Here is a 19,742-nt window from a genome sequence, read left to right as displayed (position 1 = left end):
GACTGAAGGCGGGGCTCCGTTAACAGCGTAGACTGCGCTATGTTTCATTTAAAATGTTGAAGAAGTAGTAGAGTTACTTTTGTTTAAAGCAATCTGTTGCCATCCTACGTAGCATTTATGACACAATTAACACGTGATATACACACACTGCACTATCAACGTAGTGGTTTGCAAACGTTTAATGCACCAGTCAAATTTAACCACGCCCCTCTCCCTCCCCCGAGGTCTGGGGAATAGCGGGGACTTTGACTTTCGGTTCCGCCTATCCTAGGTAAAATCCCCGCCCTGCGGGAACAAACTGTTTTCTGTTTCAGTTTAAATAAAGCTCATGATTGCCCGATAACGTCCGTTCGTCCACCCGTCAGTCTGTGTGTCGCAATTACATACATGCATGCAGACCTGTTAGGCCAAAAAAATTGTTTCGACTTACATCACTTAATAAAATAGAATAAGTAGGAAGGCATATTTTTTTTTGTATTTTTTGGAGAACCGGGATTCTGTACCAAACCGATCTATATCAGGGTATATAACTCGTGTAAAAAGTTTGAAATATAAAATATTCAAATTTTAACATGTTCACTCGAATAAATCCGTTTTATTTAAGAAAAAAAACTACCAAATCGACCAAAACGCAAAAGACGTGTAGGGTCGGCAGGACAAAATAGGGTCGGTCGGGACAATGGAAACAAAGAATATTTATAAACGCCTTCACACTATCAATACTCATTTCTTTATCCACCATGCGTATTCACATACTATAAAACTGAACATGAAACGATAAGCTTTTATTATTGTAAATATGCCATTCTGCAGAATTATGGAATGTTAGGGAAAGCTTTACTATACGTACATGTATAAATGCATAAAAGTCCCTTTGACAAGTACTCATTTAATGCTGATTATGTTCGTAATGAGCAATTTTAAACTTATCACAATTTGTTAGTTCAATAATACTTCGGAAATATAAAAGCCATTAGTAGCAAAAGCGTAATCATTAACTCTTAAACGAGAATGTTTTATTATGAACACCTCTCAGATTTGTTTTTACAACTGTGCGTATTTTGTCAATAAATTTGAGTTCTGACGTCATCATTGTTCGGCAATCGTCGGCGTTCATATTAAACTCAGCGTTCCAATCAGATTTGTAGACCGTCAAATGACGTGAGTTGGACAGGCTTTCGTGGAACACACAGTAGTCCGTCACCTTGGAAACCACGCTCTGCAGGTGCTCGACCTCGTATTTAAAGTCATCACCTGCAGCCAGAACTTTTAGTTTGAAAATGTTAGAAAAATAGTTGTATAAGGAAACATCCAGGAAGTTCCTGAGCTCGAACTTGCTGATGTCGGAAGACGAAAGATTCAAGTCTGATATTGCAGGGTGGTGGTGAGTATTCTGCGGAATATATAGTATATCCTTTAATGTCCAGCGTAACAATCTCTTCAGTAGAACAAGGGATTCGTCAAAACGCTCGAGTATCATCACTAAGTCAAAATTCCCGTTAAGGTAGGACAGATAATGCTGAACACTGTCTGATTCTGTGCAAGGAAGCCCTTTTGGAAAACCAAAATCCATTGCCATGCTGTTTCTAGTCAAACTAAATTCATTGTTGTCGTACATTTCCGGAAATAATATCAGGTTCTTGATGTAATTATCATTAGGCACTTTGCGCAGATAGTCGACGCCCCAGACGTCCCTGTGATAGTACGCCCCGGAGATCATCACCTCGAGGGGGTCCCTCACAATGGCGACACGGGCGGCGTCCCTGGGAAGAAGCCGCGCGTATACACTTTCGTTGTAAACTGAATGTATCGTTAGTATGTCAAAATGGTGACCCTGTTTATTATTTAGAATGTCATAAGGCACTTTACCAAACTCGGAAAGCTTGTACTGTGTGACTGGCATAACAAATGAGACATTTCTACGTATGCCGAACCGGAAGAGGATGTTTTGGATCGTACTTCCGCCGGCCTTGTGCACTTTCAAGAACCCCACATGTCTTACTTCCGGTGTTGTGAGGTTCAAGGTGATACTGATGTAGTTTGAGATCTTGTGTGAGAGGTTGGTGAAGAGCTGAGGGTTGGGACAGAACGCATACACGACAAGAACGATCGCCGCAATTACCACCGACAGTCTGCCCCTGAAAATATATACCAGACGAAGTTAGACATTTTTCATCCATATGTTGGAGAAGAACAGTACGTGTTTAAGGCGCAATTTGCAGTAATCCATATTGGCAGTGGCCCGAAACATCCGTACACTTCCTTAGTGCGTGCATGTACAATGTAGGTAGTTTTAGTACATTCGGAACACCTCGGTCATTTTCCTTTTAAGACAGGTGGAAACTGGCCAAGCTGTCCCGAATGGTTATTGTACCATTGGTAGGGAATGTTTATATGGCAAGGCGTTTAGCCGAAGGCGAACAGGATACCTACGCAGCCGAGCCTGATGCAATTTTACATGAGTTACGGCACCAACCTGATAGTCTATTTATCTATGCGGCCAAGGTACGCACGGTCTATTTTCTGAAGATCGCCAAATTAGACACTTTTTTGTTTGGTGTTAGTTGGTGCATTCGTCAAAATCGATCTACATACAATTAATGAACAGACAATTTGAAAAGTTCCTTGACACCAAGTATATGCTTCTATGTATTTTACTACTAACACTTGTTTAACAAGTAGGAAGCCTCGGTGGAAAATAGTCTGACTGAACTACACTATTTCTGTGCATTCGTTAGAATTGATCTACATATAATTGATGAACAGAAAAAAAACTCGATTGTCACTGGCCCAGACAAAAATGCAAACACTAATTTGTTTCATTTAAGGATTGGTCGCATTTTTTTGCATTCATGCTGTATGAACGCAGTATACATTCGGAGCTCCTCCGCCATTTTTATCGACAGCAACCTCGGATGTACGCCGGTACATCAGTAAAAGTAGTTCGTATTTTTTGGGAATTATATCATATAATTAAATGTAGTGTTTAAGCTTGTATTTATTGATCTACAGACTACTGTAAGTTTAAATTGATTGCCAGTGAAGTGTATTATTGCCAGTTGCAAACATAATTAATATTCCCAAGAGTTAGGTCTCATTAAGTTTCACTGCTAAATTTAATTACTACGCGAACTACTTGCAGCGGACTTAAACACCGATTTCTGAGTATGTAAACCTTCATATACATCCGAGGTTGTTTTCGATAAAAATGGCCGAGGAGTTCCGAATGCGCTGTTTACCGTAATGAGAGCAAATTGTCAAGCAGCGCCAACACCCAAATGTCAAATGAAATTGTTCGGCATTATTGAAAAACTTAATAAAAGATGGGTCATCATAGAAATATTTTACGTACCTTGCATGCTTTGAAATTATTATTTTGACGTTGTTCAGCAAAATATAATCCATTCTTAAGTTAGGATCTACAAGTATTGTCGCCAGTTTTGGCTTCCCGGCCATGGCCCAACCAGTGACATTTGAAAACCAAATGTCATTTTGAGATAGCATCGACGTATTACTTACTGTATACAGTATATGCACATACCTAAAGTTACGATAAATAACACGTTGTACGTCCAGTTATCGCATTAAAACATCATTTATTCTCAATGTGTTCAACCATGTATTCTGACATATTGTGTTGTAGTTTAGTTTTGTCTGCGTCATAAAGACGACGTCATTGGTTTATTAACTCAATGTAAAATGGAAGGAAAGAGCGTGGTTAAATAACACTATTGGATCTTATTGCTAGGTACCGTTGTTTTAGGCTCGATACACTGGTATAAAAAATATATACTTCAACTAACGTAGTCCGCAGAAATCAACCGTAAAAATCACAGACGATTTTTATACAAGTGACGGGATCAACACGTATGGACTGTTGAAAGGATTTAGCTAGCTAAATACAGCGTACGCATTTATAAGTATCTTTATAATAAAGACACGTTTTCCAGAGACATGGATAAATTACATATTTACTTTTCAAATGCTTGTAACCATTTTTATTTCGGTACGCTTGCACTGTTTGTAGCAACTTGGCCTAATTGTAGCAACAGTACACGTATATATTGTAAAGCATATCTGCTGTCAGATGTACTGCATGTGGAGTTTTATCGCACAGATGCGGCTACAAATGTTTGCAGCACATTTATCAGCAACAATACATCAGGGCACGTAGATTAGATAACTTGCATGTCAAACAATGAAATGCTTTTAAATAAAGGATGTTGACTGCCAATAAAGAATATTCATATCACTTAAATGTTCAAAGTTACATAATAAATTTAATTGTGCCGTCTGTATATATAGTTTTGCCCGAATTATTATTTTAGTCGAAAGAAGTAAAATTGTCATCTTTAAGACAGAAATGCAGCATTCTTGTGTTCTAGTATAACACATTCGTACTATACAGGTAAACTACTTTAAAATGATGTCAACTGTATACAGAGTTAACATAAAGCCTAACTCTGGCTCGATTACCTTAAGACAGACATCGCCCATCTCTTAACATTGTATATTACAAAACGTTATCAGATACACATCATAATAACTAGTTCTAGTTTAGTGTATAACAGAGAATCCGTTTTTGTTAGTGATCTTACAAATAATGAGTGTTTGAACATCCAGCAATAGGTTTTTACATTATGTCTGTGCAGTAAAACATTAGGAACGATGTTAACTAGACATGGCATTTAAGGTATCATAATTATGTACAGCAATGAGAGTTGTGGATGTCTGGGGCCATGGTAACGAACACTCTCAATGTGAGTTGTGGATGTCTGGGGCCATGGTAACGAACACTCTCAATGTGAGTTGTGGATGTCTGGGGCCATGGTAACGAACACTCTCAATGTGAGTTGTGGATGTCTGGGGCCATGGTAACGAACACTCTCAATGTGAGTTGTGGATGTCTGGGGCCATGGTAACGAACACTCTCAATGTGAGTTGTGGATGTCTGGGGCCATGGTAACGAACACTCTCAATGTGAGTTGTGAATGTCTGGGGCCATGGTAACGAACACTCTCAATGTGAGTTGTGGATGTCTGGGGCCATGGTAACGAACACTCTCAATGTGAGTTGTGCATGTCTGGGGCCATGGTAACGAACACTCTCAATGTGAGTTGTGGATGTCTGGGGCCATGGTAACGAACACTCTCAGTGTGAGTTGTGAATGTCTGGGGCCATGATTATTAACAGTCTCAAGCTCTAGTGATCTTCATATTATTAATGCAGTATTGTGAAAGTTGGTAAATGCCATTTCTATTCGAAGCTGATAATAATTTTTCCAATCGAAAACATACAATTCTTTCTAACCAAATAAAAGAACTTTTCTGAGTCTGAGTCTTAACCCAGACGTGATACTGTTTGTTATCAAGTTCTGGTAGTCCTATATGATTTTAGATTCTTAGAGTTTTTATTTTTAAGAAAAAGAATATGTAATGAAAAACACCATTTTTTTTATTTATTGTAATCAAGATGTGTAGCCTCGAAACAGTGCAAGGTATGTCATTTCAGATCAATTTTCGGGTAAAATAAAGACTAAAAATACGAACGGCAAATTTTTATTATATATAAATAAAATTAGATTACTTATTCCCAATTATAAGTCATCATTAAATAATACCCTTTCAAATGAGGCCAAAGTTATACGAGTCACCAGCATCAAAATTAAGTATAATTACACATGATTAAATGAAACCACACGCTTTTTTGTACAACCGGTACTTTTAAATTCAATAAAAGATAATAAATGCACAGTCAATGTAAAGGAAGATCACGAAAAATGCAAACTCTTTGAAAAAATCTCTCATCCGTAGAAAAACTCACTCGTAGATGTCTTGCCATTACATTTAAATGAAGCTTCGTCATTCGAACATACAAACAATTTACATTATTAAGAAAACTATTTTTGCGCTCATACACCATTTCAAAAGGATAGAGCTTTGATATACTCCTATATCATGCAGACCAATCTTGTATGTAAACAATAGAGAGGTAGGCGGGAAAAGGTCGGAAACACAATTGCTTATTTGAAGTACATTTGGCCTTAAGCTTATTTTTTATTCTCCAGCAGGAGAATATGTTAATGCATCAGTATTTCATGCAGCATTGCATCAAGCACTAGTGCTATGATCTATACTTGTGTTCATTCAACAAGTATCCTCTCCTGGCTCAATGACAAGCCAGTTAGTGCTCACACAACAATAATTGTTTCCTATGCGTGTAATAAAGCAGCAATAAATGATTACTCGAACTTTTCAACCTATATTTGATCTTTAACGAACACAAGACACCTTGATGAGTTAGAATCGCGCTAGATTCTCTGAATAAGACCATTAATAATCTTGTATTACCAAATTAATTCAGTTCAAGTTTTACATTTGCTTGCATTACATTTTTGTGGAACAATTAAATTAAACTTGGGTATTGAAATACTTTGTGCAGGGCTATAAGCAATGCTATACGATACCATGCAAATGACGTCTACACCTTTTACAAAAGCCTATCGAAATGTGCAAACAGAAATAAACACGATGTAGATTATGCTCAAGTTACAAACCACAAAAGAAAAGAGTACAAAACACGAGATAAACTAGAATTATAAAAATGTGTTGACTGCTTAACACATGCTGAATTTCGCCTAAGATAAATCGGGAAATTCAGTTGGACTGAATAGAAGAAGGTCGCGTGAACACGCACAAACAAACTGATTTGAAGTGGAGCCGGAATTTCGTAATATTTATTATAATCATGTAACTCAATGACTTCAAGATTGTATTTCAACTTGTTCTTCTATGTCTTATATTTGTATATTTATAAACACCGCTGCCGTTAACCAGCCGGTCAATGTCAAACAAAACAATTTCAAAAAGTGACTTTTCAGCGATGCATTTTGGTTTCCTTTCTAGCATTATTGTTATATATTTATACCCAAATGCATTTTATCAGCTTTAAAAACCCATGATCTATATAACTTTATAACTACATATTAACCTACTTTGCTACATAAAGCATGAGCTCTTTCGCTCACATGATGCAAAATCAACATCCTTTTATGCCGACCTAAATCAGTTAAAAATAGATAAAAACATTTCTGTGCGTCAACCATAAATCACACTGAACTAGTTAAACTGGATATATTGTTCACACAGTAAAACAAATTAACTTTTTGTATAAAAAAATATGCTGGATGGTTAGATTTGCCAAACCCGTTAATAAGATGCGATGTTTCTGATTATTTTATCAAACGCAGTAACATGTATATAACTGACAGACCATCGCCTGATTCGGTGTAAGTTATGTTTACATTTTACAAATATTTCTTTGTTTATGAGTTAATACTTTTCAGAAATGGATGAAAAGTACAATCATGTTTCAGTAGAATATAGATATTTAATCATGACTAAACATCATGTGACAAACGGCTATCAGTTTTAAAATCAAATATCTTCCTGGATAAATCGTGCTGTAATAGTAATATGACAATTTTTCACGCACAAAAAATCGGCGATGTTTACGTAAATCTGATATACTGCAATGTACAATGTCGAGAAAAGTCCCTCAAATCGGAAATATAATATTGTATGACGTCTGAAATTCTTTCCAAACAATGACATGCAGAATCTACATCTTTATAAGTAATCAAAAGAAAAATGCAAATTTGTTTTCATGGATTTTTCTTTCCTTTGTCTGTCACCATATCTGATCTCTCATTCTGCTTGTCCAAGAAGTACACGCGATCCGAGATAATGACAACATATTGATCATGTTTCAGAGAAGACGAGCAAATATCTTACCGTTTTCATAAGTCTTCTGATTTATGTCAATGTACATGTGCACGTTGACAGCTATTAAGCAGTATTTACATCTCCGTAAACAGGGGTTAAAGAAAATAAAGCAACTATACATACTTTTAGCATTAACTAAAGTAACAAAGGTAAAACTACACTCACCATTTTGAGCATCTTGTTTTCTTACTCCTGTTTTCATCTCTAGCATCGTCATTCCTATTTTTCCTGAGAACGAAGAACAAAATGTGGTATCTCCTTTTCGTCTGCATGGCAGCATCTTCCATCGTGAGTTCTGCTCCTAGCGCGTCTGTTTACATTGCGACCTGCAACCACTGTTACAGTGGTCTACTTAACGCACTGCGTATCTGTGTCAGAGAAACGCTGTCAGAGCTACGTCCACGATTTCCCCGTGCTGACATTTCTCTGCCAGATCTTCTTCCTTTAAGGCGTTTAAACGTCCAATTGTTTACTTAGCTTAAGTTACATGCTTCGTTAGAGATGAAAAACCTGTCTTATGACAAAAGTGCGCTTGTTAAATCAAGTGTGTTTGTTTGCAAGTGTGATAGGAGTTGTTTTATTTAAACTGTGTTATTCGATTATTATGAACACATTCATGCAAGTTTATATTCGATCGTTTTTAACCTGCTTGTCTAAAGTCGTACTGACGTTGACCTATATTGTTAACAATTCACAATAGTATAACCGACACGCTATTTATTAGAATTTCTTTAATTGGCTAACAGGTTTTAAACCTTATCGTGTTAAAAGTGCACGTATTTACAGTACAAACGTAGCTTCTAAATTCGCGTTATCATTTCTGTAGTTTTTGATCATAAATGAGTACATCAGTAGCAAGTATGTAATTGCTTTTCTTTTACGGTAAACGACGAGGCTCGCTGATAGTTGTCCACGCGAAATCTTGTATAGTTAAACGACATTTAAAAGAGTCTTTGTACGTGAATTGAAGAAAATGTATTATGGATAACAAGTTCTGCCATAAAGGGTTTCGTCATTTCTCGGCGAAAGGGTGAAAATGCTACAACACGTCACATGGCGGGTGAAAGCGCCAACGATGGGTTTCCTTTATTGCGTAGGTTGACGATGGGCGATAAAGCAAAAACACGAAATGGCAGAATTTAACCAACATAAGACACCGTCAACCGTCTCAGTAAAAGATTTTTATGGATCCGATAGACGCGTAATTTTTCAGAGTTTTAAAATTTCACGACCGGCCGTATCTTAAAAACTCAACACATATTGCAAGCAATTATCGTCTATATAATTATATGAGTGAAAAGAAACTGTATGCACGCAGTTGTACGCTTTTGAAACATTCGAAACTCCTCTGCCTTTTTTATGAAAAAAATGAATGTATGCTTGTACATCAGTAGAAGTAGATCGTAAATATTTGAATTATATTATTAATTAAATGTAGTGTTTTAGCTTGTATTTGTAGATCTAAGTTTAAATTTATTGCCAGTGTAATGTCTTATTGCAAACACAATTAAGATTCCCAAAAGTTGAGTCATTAAAATTAAATGCTAAATTGAAATTACTTCGCGATCTACCTGAAGCGTAGTTTAAGAGTACCGATTTCTAACATTGTAAACCGTCCATATACATCCGAGGTTGTTTTCGTAGACAATCATATCGCCAGCACTTCTCGTACATGTACGAGGGCTGTATGAAAAGTTCGCGGACAAATGGTGCCATATTCTTAATTTCAATCGTATAGTTATGAAAACGCTACACACTACAAATATAAATGTCCCAAGTAATATTATAAAAAAAACCCTTAAGATAAAGCGCCGTTTATAAGCATACACGTGGCTTCTATTGCAGCCATGGAAACAACACCCGGAGCACGTTGATTTTTAAAAAAAGTATACCAGTATTAAATGTTATATATATTCCGTAGAATAGCGTAGAATTGCGCCAAAAAAACACGCTCACGTACGACGTCATTACGTCATTTCCGTTGCGTTTTAATGTTGTACGTTGTTTATAACATAAGTTATAGCAAAAACAGTGTCGTAAGCTGCAAAAAAGTAATGATCCTAGAGAAGGAGAGGAATTCCTGGACAGGATCGTTACGACAGATGAAACCTGGCTATGGCACTACGATCCGGAATCAAAGTTTCAGTCTTCTATCTGGAAAACTACAGATGAACCTCAACCCAAGAAGGCATGTGTCTCACGATCTGGAGGGAAGCACATGCTTGTGTTTTTCATGGACTGGCGCGGCATGATACTACAACATCGAATACCAGACGGGCAGACCGTAAATGCGGCTCATTATACTCTAAGGTTAATACTCTCGCAACTTTTAATAATAATAATAATAATAATAATAATAATAATAATCATAATAATGCATCCCCCTTACAGTCCTGACCTTGCCCCGATGGATTTCCGGGTATTCCCAGAAGTTAAACGGCAACTGAGGGGACAGCGCTTTGACGATGTCAACGAACTTAAAATTGAAGCGCAGAGAATTGTTGGGTCATTTCCAAAAGACTGGTACATGGAAACATATGACAAATGGATCTCACGCCACAGAAAATCCAGCCAACTAAATGGTGACTATGTAGAAAAGTAAAACACGTTTATGTACTTTTTGACGTCAAGATGTTTTTTTTCCGACGTCGTGCTCCGGGTGTCGTTTATGTACTGTATTAATTCCAGTGTTATTTGTAAACCATTTGATGTAACTTTAATTTGTTTTCTGTATTATATTTTATTGATGTTGATAATCATGCCCATATAAATTTCATAACGATATTCAGTTGTTTTTACCTTAAATAAACGTAGTCCGCGAACTTATCATACAGGCCTCGTACATCCATGTAAAGAAAGTACATTTACATGTACACACACGCAAGTGGTCTTACTCATATCGAGATTTTTATTGACAAAATAATATGAAAGACTTTATATGAGTGATCACACATTTAAGAGTACATGTATGTACATACTTTTAAGACAATATCTTTATAGGTAACAAGCGCGTTCACCTCCATTGTATAAAGAGTTTTGGCTTAACATAGAATAGTTTGACAATGTCCATCAGTAACAGTTAACAGTGTTAAATGTACAGGTGACGCTCGAGTCTTTCAACGTATAGGCTATCTAACTGAAACATTTTACATTGCTAGAGGTGAAGACGACAAAACAACGAGTTGTTAAGATAACATTGCCAAAGGTGAACAAAGACAACTTAACGAATTTACAAGATACATAACAAAATTAACCACATAACGAGTAAATAAGATAACATGGTCAGAAATTAAGTTGACAACATAACAGGTAAACAAGATATAATACAAACCATAATATACCAGAACTGAAGAAGACGAATTGACAAGAAAGGTTTGTCAGAAAGGAAGAAGACAGCATAACGAGTTAACAAGATAACTGCAGTGTGCAATGTAACAACTTGTTTAATGGTACATCCATCAAAGGCTAACATACTTTAATAAAGCTACTTCACGTGAAAAGAGAAATAACACGTCCCGCTATAAGAGACACACAATATCACATGATAAGAGACACACACCACGTAACGTGACAATCGGCACACACTACGTCACGTGATAACAAACAAAACACCTCACGTGATAATAGGCACACAATACGTCATGTGCTTAGAGACACACAATACGTCACGTGATAACATACACAACACGTCACGTGCTAATAGGCACAAAATACGTCACGTGATAATAGACAAACAATATGTGACGTGAAAATAGACACAACAAGCCACGTGATAATAGACACAACACGCCACGTGTTAGGAGACACACACAACGTCATGTGATAAGGGACACAACACGTCACGTGATAAGAGACATGATGCCATAAACAATAAAATATCATTACCAATTAGAAATAGTTGACTTTAACCAGATAAGCAAATACATTCATGCGTGAACATGTTAATAACAAAGAACAAAACAACAACAACTTTAAATGCGTTCAGGCAATCCGGCATATAACAAACAGCACTTTTAGAGCAAACAATATTACATGTCTTTCTGTAGATTGCTTATGTGCATACTACTTACAAACGCATTTAATATCATGGCAGTAAAATGCTTATCTGCAGTATTTCGGAATGTTAGAATCTATACAGCTCTTCATTGCATAATGTAATGCTGATTTCTGCGTAGTGAGCAATTTCAATTATATCACAATTTCAATTTCAATAAAAGAAAAATATAGCAGTCATGGGGTAATTTACTTAGCATACAAAGCGTCATCATTCACTCTTAAACGAGAATATTTTGTTATAAACACCTCTTAATTTTGATTTAACGCGCTTGCGTATTTTGTCAATGAAATCGAGTTCTGACGTCATCATTTCCCGACAGTCTTCGGCGTTCACCGTAAATTCTGCGTTCCAATCAGATTGGTAAACCGTTATGTCACGTGAGCTGGAGTGTCGCTCATGAAACACGCAGTAGTCCGTCACCTTGGAAACCACGCTCTGCATGTGCTCGACCTCGTATTTGAAGTCATCACCTGCAGCCAGAACTTTTGATTTAAAAATGTTGGAAAAGTAGTTGTATAAGGAAACATCCAGGAAGTTCCTGAGTTGAAACTTGCTGATGTCGGAAGACGAGAGATTCAAGTCTGATATTGCAGGGTGGTGGTGAGTATTCTGCGGAATATATAATATATCCTTTAATGTCCAGCGTAACAATCTCTTCAGTAGAACAAGAGATTCGTCAAAACGCTCGAGTATCATCACTAAGTCAAAATTCCCGTTAAGGTAGGACAGATAATGCTGAACCCTGTCTGATTCTGTGCAATGCAGCCCTTTTGGAAAACCAAAATCCATTGCCATGCTGTTTCTGGTCAAACTGAATTCGTTTTTGTCGTACACTTCCGGAAATAATATCAGGTTCTTGATGTAATTATCATTAGGCACTTTGCGTAGATAGTCGACGCCCCAGACGTCCCTGTGATAGTACGCCCCGGAGACCATCACCTCGAGGGGGTCCCTCACAATGGCGACACGGGCGGCGTCCCTGGGAAGAAGCCGCGCGTACACACTTTCGTTGTAAACTGAATGTATCGTTAGTATGTCAAAATTGCGACCATGTTTATTATTTAGAATGTCATAAGGCACTTTACCAAACTCGGAAAGCTTGTACTGTGTGACTGGCATAACAAATGAGACATTTCTACGTATGCCGAACCGGAAAAGGATGTTTTGGATGGTACTTCCGCCGGCCTTGTGCACTTTCAAGAACCCCACATGTCTTACTTCCGGTATTGTAAAGTTCCAGGTGATGCTGATGTAGTTTGAGATCTTGTGGGGGAGGTTTGTGAAGAGATGAGGGTTTGGAACGAACGCATACACGACAAGAAGGATCGCCGCAATAACCACCGACTGTCTGACCCTGAAAATAGTTAGCAGACTAGATAGGAATGTCGTTATATGAAATACGTAATTAAAATCAAAATAACACAAACTATATTAGAAAAGCAGAGAGAAAAAAAAACGGATTGAAGGACTTCACTTGCATTAATATTTAATCGGCCGTGAACATTCTCTATGAAGATTGAAAAATGTGTACATTCAAAATTTATAGTTTATATATCAATGGCACGGTGTAGTCAAATATAACGATAAGTGTGCACTGATTGCAACGGCCTACATATGTAACCTAGAATTATTGAAGTTGGTAACAATTCAGGCCAATGTCAAGGTCTGTGTGCCATTCAGCTGCACATCTGCATTATATCAGAGCATGGAGGAAGAAACACATTCAGTTCGTATGTACGTAGCGTAGACTATAACATCGCGCGATGTGCTGTTTTTATTATGATTCTTTTCTTTTTGCTCTTTTCTTTTTTGCTTGTTTTCACTCAATCCTCAAATATACTTTGCATTCAATTCCTGACAAAAGACCTTTAAGGTAATCCAGCCATCATTATTCAATGCTGCTCAAAATCCCATTGATTAAATTGATATGTTTTATGCCTGGTATATGTATATATGATAGTGAGATTATTTAAAAGAGTTTAGGTTACTGACGAATAAATTAAATGTTCAAAATTACATGGTAATATTAGGTTTTACCATATATATAATTGTCGTTTTGCTCTTTTATTAATGTTATCGAAAGTGAAATAGCCAATAGGGTCTTCTTTTCAGGCAGGTCATATGGCACAATCTTTTTCTACAGGTATAAATGGAGTAGCCCGTCATCAGAACGATGGCTGAAATATCTTAAAGGGTAAATAACACCAATTCAGAAGTGCTTACTTATTGTTACATGCCTTATTTATTTTAATTGGCACATGGCAGTAAATCAAAGAATGATAATACCATCTCAGACCATTGGCTAATATCCATATTTATAGGTTTTGAAGTTGAATGGTTTGTGATTTCAAAACTGTGCCTAACATGTCTACTGATTTGTTCACATTAACACCGCATTGTTTGTACAGCCACACCGGACTTGGTCACTATCATTCGGAACTTCTCGGCCATTTTTTTAGAAAACAACCTCGGATGTATGCCGGTACATCAGTTGAAGTAGTTCGTAATTTTTTGAATCATATCATTAATTAAGATTAGTGTTTTAGAGCTGTATTTATTGATCTAAGTTTAAATTGATTGCCAGTGAAGTGTATTATTGCAAACATAATTACGATTTCCAAGAGTTAAGACATAAAGTTTAACTGCTAATTAAAATTACTACGCGATCTACTTGCAGCGGACTTAAACGTACCTCTTTTTGAGTATGTAAACCGTCCAAATACATCCGAGTTTGTTTTCTAAAAAAATGGCCGAGGAGTTCCGAATGGGTCACTATCGAATACACAGTGGTTACGTTTAACTTATTTTATTTCTCTTACAAGAAACTTAACTTTTAAATAACGTTGTTTAAAGTTATGCACCAGTCATTTGTAACCACGCCCCCCCCCCCAGGTCCGGGGAATAGAAGGGACTTTGACTTTCGGTCCAGCCAAGCCCGGGCAAAATCTCCGCCCTGCGTGGACGATCTGCTGGTAAACCCGCCGCTAAATGCCCCCGTACCCAAGGGACCCTAGATAATGCCAATTTCCCGCCAATATTTGGCGTGTAGACAAAACCACCGCATTCACCCGGCACTGCGGGGCCACCTGGAAGGTAAAAACACGGCCCATTTCCCCGGCACACCCCCGGACCTGGGGGAGCCGTGGTTACAATTGACTGGTGCATAATATTAATATGTCGAATATTATTCTCATATATGGTGTTGGGGGTCATGAACGACTATAAATCTGTGTTATTTCGCTTTCAAATTGGCCAATTGTCGATAGAATATATAGGGACTTTATTTAGTATTTTGTGACCTTCAAAACGAAGCTCAGAGACAGATGTTGCCAATCTTGTCAGATTAAGTGTAACAAAATATTGATCAGACACCTACCATAATTACTAGTTCTAGTTTTTTCTTTGTATAAACATTAAACAGAGAGATAAATGTGCGTGATTACAATAATAAATACACAGCTTGTTACTCGTGTATTCTGCGTGATAAAACAGGCTGCGACGTACAGCATTCCAGTAAAATAGTCAGAAAGATGATTCTTTAATATAGCAATTAAAACACAATTATAAGAAATCTATACATGATGAATTTAAAGTGAGCTTACGGAAAATTCACATCAATTAACTGTTCAAACCTCACTCTTAAATGTCTTGCCCCAGGCAATATTAAAACGTTTCAAGTATCGGCGTCTTAATTTAAATAGAGAACAAATGACATACACAAGCATACTATTTTCCTTTTTGTTCACATGAGTTCACATTTGCAATAAAACAAACCATATATATAATATGATTTCGATCCATCAGTGGGGTTTGCACACAGTAGAATGCAAGCAAAGATTAGCAGTCATCGAAATAAGACCTTTCGATGAACAGGCCCAAATTCTTGCACTTGTGCTTAGATTCAAAAAGTTAAATACGCAGTGCTAAATAAAATCCAGAACTTGAGCACGCCCGGATCGCAGATGACCAGTACAGTGCTTGCAGGCGTGTGCTCATTTCGATCATTAGATGTGGTCGTGATACAAATGCTTATTTCAACCACGTTTGGTCTTAATATTATGCACCAGTCAATTGTAACCACGGCTCCCCCAGGTCCGGGGTATAGCGGCGACTTTGACTTTCGGTCCAGGCAACCCCGGCTAAAATCCCCGCCCTGCGGGTATGAACTGTAAAATCGCCGCCAAATGCCCCCGCACCCACGGGACCTTAGGTTAGGCCCATTTCCCGCTATATTATGCGCGAATAAAAAACCACCGCATTCACCCGGCACTGCGGGGTCACCTGAAAGGTAAAATCACGGCCCATTTCTCCGGCTATCCCCGGTATACCCCAGGACCTGGGGGGGGGGGGGGCGTGGTCACAATTGACTGGTGCATTATGCTAACGAGCTATGGTCTAGGTTTGTTCATTCGACAAATACCCTCTCCTCCTATGAGTGATAAACGTACATTAAACATTTGAAGTTTTGAACCAATATTTGATCATAAAAACACTAGACTCTTGATGATTGGAAATGGCGCGACAGTCTTTGATCAAGCACACACATTTATATTCTCTTGAAATCAAGATCTAAATCAGCCCAATTATTATATTTACTGACATAACAATATTGTGAAAATAGGTTTGATTTTATTTTTGGCAACGTTATCAGCAGTGTTATACGATACCCGTACATTGCCACGCTCTTTACAAATGTCAACCCAATAAAAACATAATCATGGTCTGGAAAGAATAATACAAACGCAGAGAATAAATAAGTTTTAGGTTAAATTATGAAAAGTGTTGAATTTCAATCAATATTTACTTTGATTTACGAAATGGTAACATCTGTTTTAGGTTTCTGTGGTCATACGTGAATTATAACTGCTTAGGAGAAGATGCATGAAAAAAATCTTCATGTTCGTTCATACTGGAAGTATAGACAACTTATTAATAACTGTTCATGAATGCAATTTCAAAGCAACACATTCTTCAAATACTACTTACATATTCAGCCGATGCAAAGCGCAGTTAGAACACAACCTACATTTTAAGCCAATGAATTGCAGTTGGGCCATCAATGGCTACGCTCAATCCGCCCATTTTTAATCATCAAGATTTTAATTCATGTGTTTTAGTTATAACATAGGCATTTATTAAGAACTAGGATTAATTTTTTTTTCAACAGTCACGCTTGTTTCCGATACACAGTCCCTGCACCAGATATTGCGTTGACGATGTGTCAATGAGGTAGTTAGATTACCTGATGTTAAACCATAATGATTAAGAATGGCTCGTTCGCTACGCTCACTCCGTCAATTCGTTATCATTAAGATTTTACTTCATATCATCTTACTATTGCTTCAACAGCTGCTTTGCAGTTGAAGTGGTCAAGTCTTTTGATGTAATCAGTTATGTATCAGTTACGGTCAAAATAAACATACATTATATCATTAAATTTATTATTTATTGTCTTTTTTTCTTTTTTCTTTTTTCTACATATTTGTATGTTATAATGTGTATTTATTATTGTTTATTATCATTGCCCATACACGTTGACAAATTGTATTATAATATGTATGTGTTGTGACGATTGACGATGTACTATGTGCAAGTCAATAAACTGTCTGTCTGTCTGCCTGCCTGTCTGTCTGTCTGTCTGTCTGTCTGTCTGTCTATCTCAAAGGTTATAGTACGTACTCATTGTCTGTGATAGTTCTTATCTTATGTGTTGGGAAAATTGAACGTTTTAGTTCTTATTTTTAAAGAACCAAAAATAAAGAGAAATCACGTACTTTGCCATGGCGGTTGCTCTCGAATGAAATATCGAATATCAAGCTTATTATTCATGATAATATAACGCAGTATAATCATACAAACTTGTGGAATGATTTAGCCATAATTATAATTAATACGTCTATTATTCTATTTATATGAGAATACATCGGTAACTACAGTGAAGATATTTAAAATAGACACGTTTTATGTCACAGCTATATACTTCTGTCTTGTTCATCGCAGTATTAATACATTATGTATTACAATGAATATGTCTCTATAACTGATTATAAACCGGAGGCCATTCATTTAATAAACAATACGTTATGTTATGTTGTCATAAAGTAACGACACACGCATTCATATATGTAATGATGATTTCAAATCAACATTATTTTATGGTAGCTTAAATTAGGTTAAATATATTAAAAATACTTGTGTGCAATAAGCATAACAGCGAACTGTACTATTGGACCTATACAACTGGAAAAATCGTTCACCCTTTCAGTAAACACTTAAGTATGAATTAACTTTTTCAATAAATCATCAGTCTTGTCGGTTATATTTGTCTATCCTATTAACGAGGAACGATGCTTTAGTCGTTGTCAAAACACGTAGGTCACTATTGCTCACGTGTTCACAAAGTTTAAGGAGAAACTTCGTATTTTAAGTAAATTAAATAATAGTTGAACATTATGAGAAAAATACTCATCAATTGCTTCAAATAAACCTCCCTGGACATATCGTGTCGGTACGTCATATTAAGTCAGATAATAAAAAATGTCCATAAAATAAATAAACTATATTTTGCATATAGTATCTGTTTTATAACAACATTAACTTCGACCACCTGTACTCTATGTATCTAGGTCTATAAAGCATCATTTATATGTCAATCTTAAACGGGCACGATCTTTTGAGGGCATTTCACCTGTCACCATGTCAGATCTCTCGGGATGCTTGTCCCAAGACGTATACACGATCCGAGTTAGTATCCATATATTGATCAAGTTTTAGAGAACACGAGCAAATATCTTAACGTTATTTATATCTCATTGATCTAGGTCAACGTACATGTGCATGCTGAGAGCTGTTGCGCAATATTTACATCTCAGTTAACCGAGGTAATAGAGGATTTAAAGCACAGGCATAAACTGACAATAGCTGAAGTTACTGAAGTAAAACTTCACTCACCATTTTGAGCATCTTGTTTTCTTAATCCTGTTTTCATCTTTAGCGACGTCATTCCTATTTTTCCTGAGAACGAAAAACAAAATGTGGTATCTCCTCTTGGTCTTTAATCCAGTATCCATCACGAGTTTTCTGTTTACATTGCGACCTGCAACCACTTTCAGTGTAATACTTGACGGCACTGCGCGAACGTTGGGTTTATGAGTGCGCGTGTCTATTTATCGTACAGTTACTGCACATTCGAGATTTATATAGCGTACTGTTTTGAATACTTGCGCCTTTAATCAAGTTTTTTTCGTAATTGGGTTATTCATTCTAAACGGTGCTGTCGGTCATAAATACCCACATGTATATCCGAGCGTGTTAACCTGTTCGTATTGGCATGAACCTTTACAGTCAGTATATTGACACGCTATCGTCCATACAAGTTTTTAACATTATTGGTTTACGAGTATCTATCTATTAACAAACTATTCACAATAAAGCTTAAAGCCCTTTTCAGTCAAGTTGTAGTTTTATATCACAAATGAGCAATGCCGTTTTAAAAGAGAATTTCTCTATATAGGATTAATGTTCAACTTCACGGTAAAAACCAAAGGGCAATTTTCAATCGTTAATTGACATTATCTTGTTTAAGATTCATAAGTTGCTACACATTTTAGTGATATTGAAAAAAAAATATCACAAAGTTGAGAAAATAAAAAATGAAAGTGTTGCCATTTGTGACTTTTATAGAGATCTCAGAGATTATTGAAGTAGCGGCTAAAATCATTTATTTAAACGGCCATGGTCGATTGTAATGTGATATTTGTAATACCCTACATATTTGTGTTTGAATAATATATTTTTTGTAAAGAAAACTAAAACGGAAGGGTTTGGGCTTAATGTTGTCAAAGTATTCCATTCAGGAGCTGATCCAGGATTTGACTTGAGGGGGGAAACATACGGGCGTA

At 36.7% G+C, this 19,742-nt stretch overlaps 2 protein-coding genes across 2 annotated transcripts; both read right to left on the bottom strand.

Moving 5' to 3' along the window:
• Window positions 1-711: 711 nt before the first annotated feature.
• Window positions 712-8,559, bottom strand: LOC128231653 (galactose-3-O-sulfotransferase 2-like). Its single transcript, XM_052944702.1, has 2 exons — window positions 7,950-8,559; window positions 712-2,138 (listed from the first exon to the last, which is right to left on the bottom strand). Exons 1-2 carry the CDS (start codon window positions 8,069-8,071, stop codon window positions 995-997), a joined length of 1,266 nt encoding a protein of 421 aa, XP_052800662.1. The 5' UTR covers window positions 8,072-8,559; the 3' UTR covers window positions 712-994.
• Window positions 8,560-10,672: 2,113 nt separating this feature from the next.
• Window positions 10,673-19,204, bottom strand: LOC128231654 (galactosylceramide sulfotransferase-like). Its single transcript, XM_052944703.1, has 2 exons — window positions 18,793-19,204; window positions 10,673-13,195 (listed from the first exon to the last, which is right to left on the bottom strand). Exons 1-2 carry the CDS (start codon window positions 18,909-18,911, stop codon window positions 12,049-12,051), a joined length of 1,266 nt encoding a protein of 421 aa, XP_052800663.1. The 5' UTR covers window positions 18,912-19,204; the 3' UTR covers window positions 10,673-12,048.
• Between the last annotated feature and the right edge of the window lie 538 nt (window positions 19,205-19,742).

Source organism: Mya arenaria, chromosome 4, assembly GCF_026914265.1.
Source record: "Mya arenaria isolate MELC-2E11 chromosome 4, ASM2691426v1".
Lineage (NCBI taxonomy): Eukaryota > Metazoa > Mollusca > Bivalvia > Myida > Myidae > Mya > Mya arenaria.
This window is presented reverse-complemented; position numbering and strand designations above follow the sequence as displayed.

Bases quoted from the DNA above. Each gene is read 5' to 3' on its own strand.
- LOC128231653 (XM_052944702.1), bottom strand. From the start codon at position 8,071: ATGGAAGATGCTGCCATGCAGACGAAAAGGAGATACCACATTTTGTTC. The intron at 2,139-7,949 runs GTGAGTGTAGTT...ATATATTTTCAG, and splicing joins AAAACAAGATGCTCAAAATG to GGGCAGACTGTCGGTGGTAA.
- LOC128231654 (XM_052944703.1), bottom strand. From the start codon at position 18,911: ATGGATACTGGATTAAAGACCAAGAGGAGATACCACATTTTGTTTTTC. The intron at 13,196-18,792 runs GTGAGTGAAGTT...AACTATTTTCAG, and splicing joins AAAACAAGATGCTCAAAATG to GGTCAGACAGTCGGTGGTTA.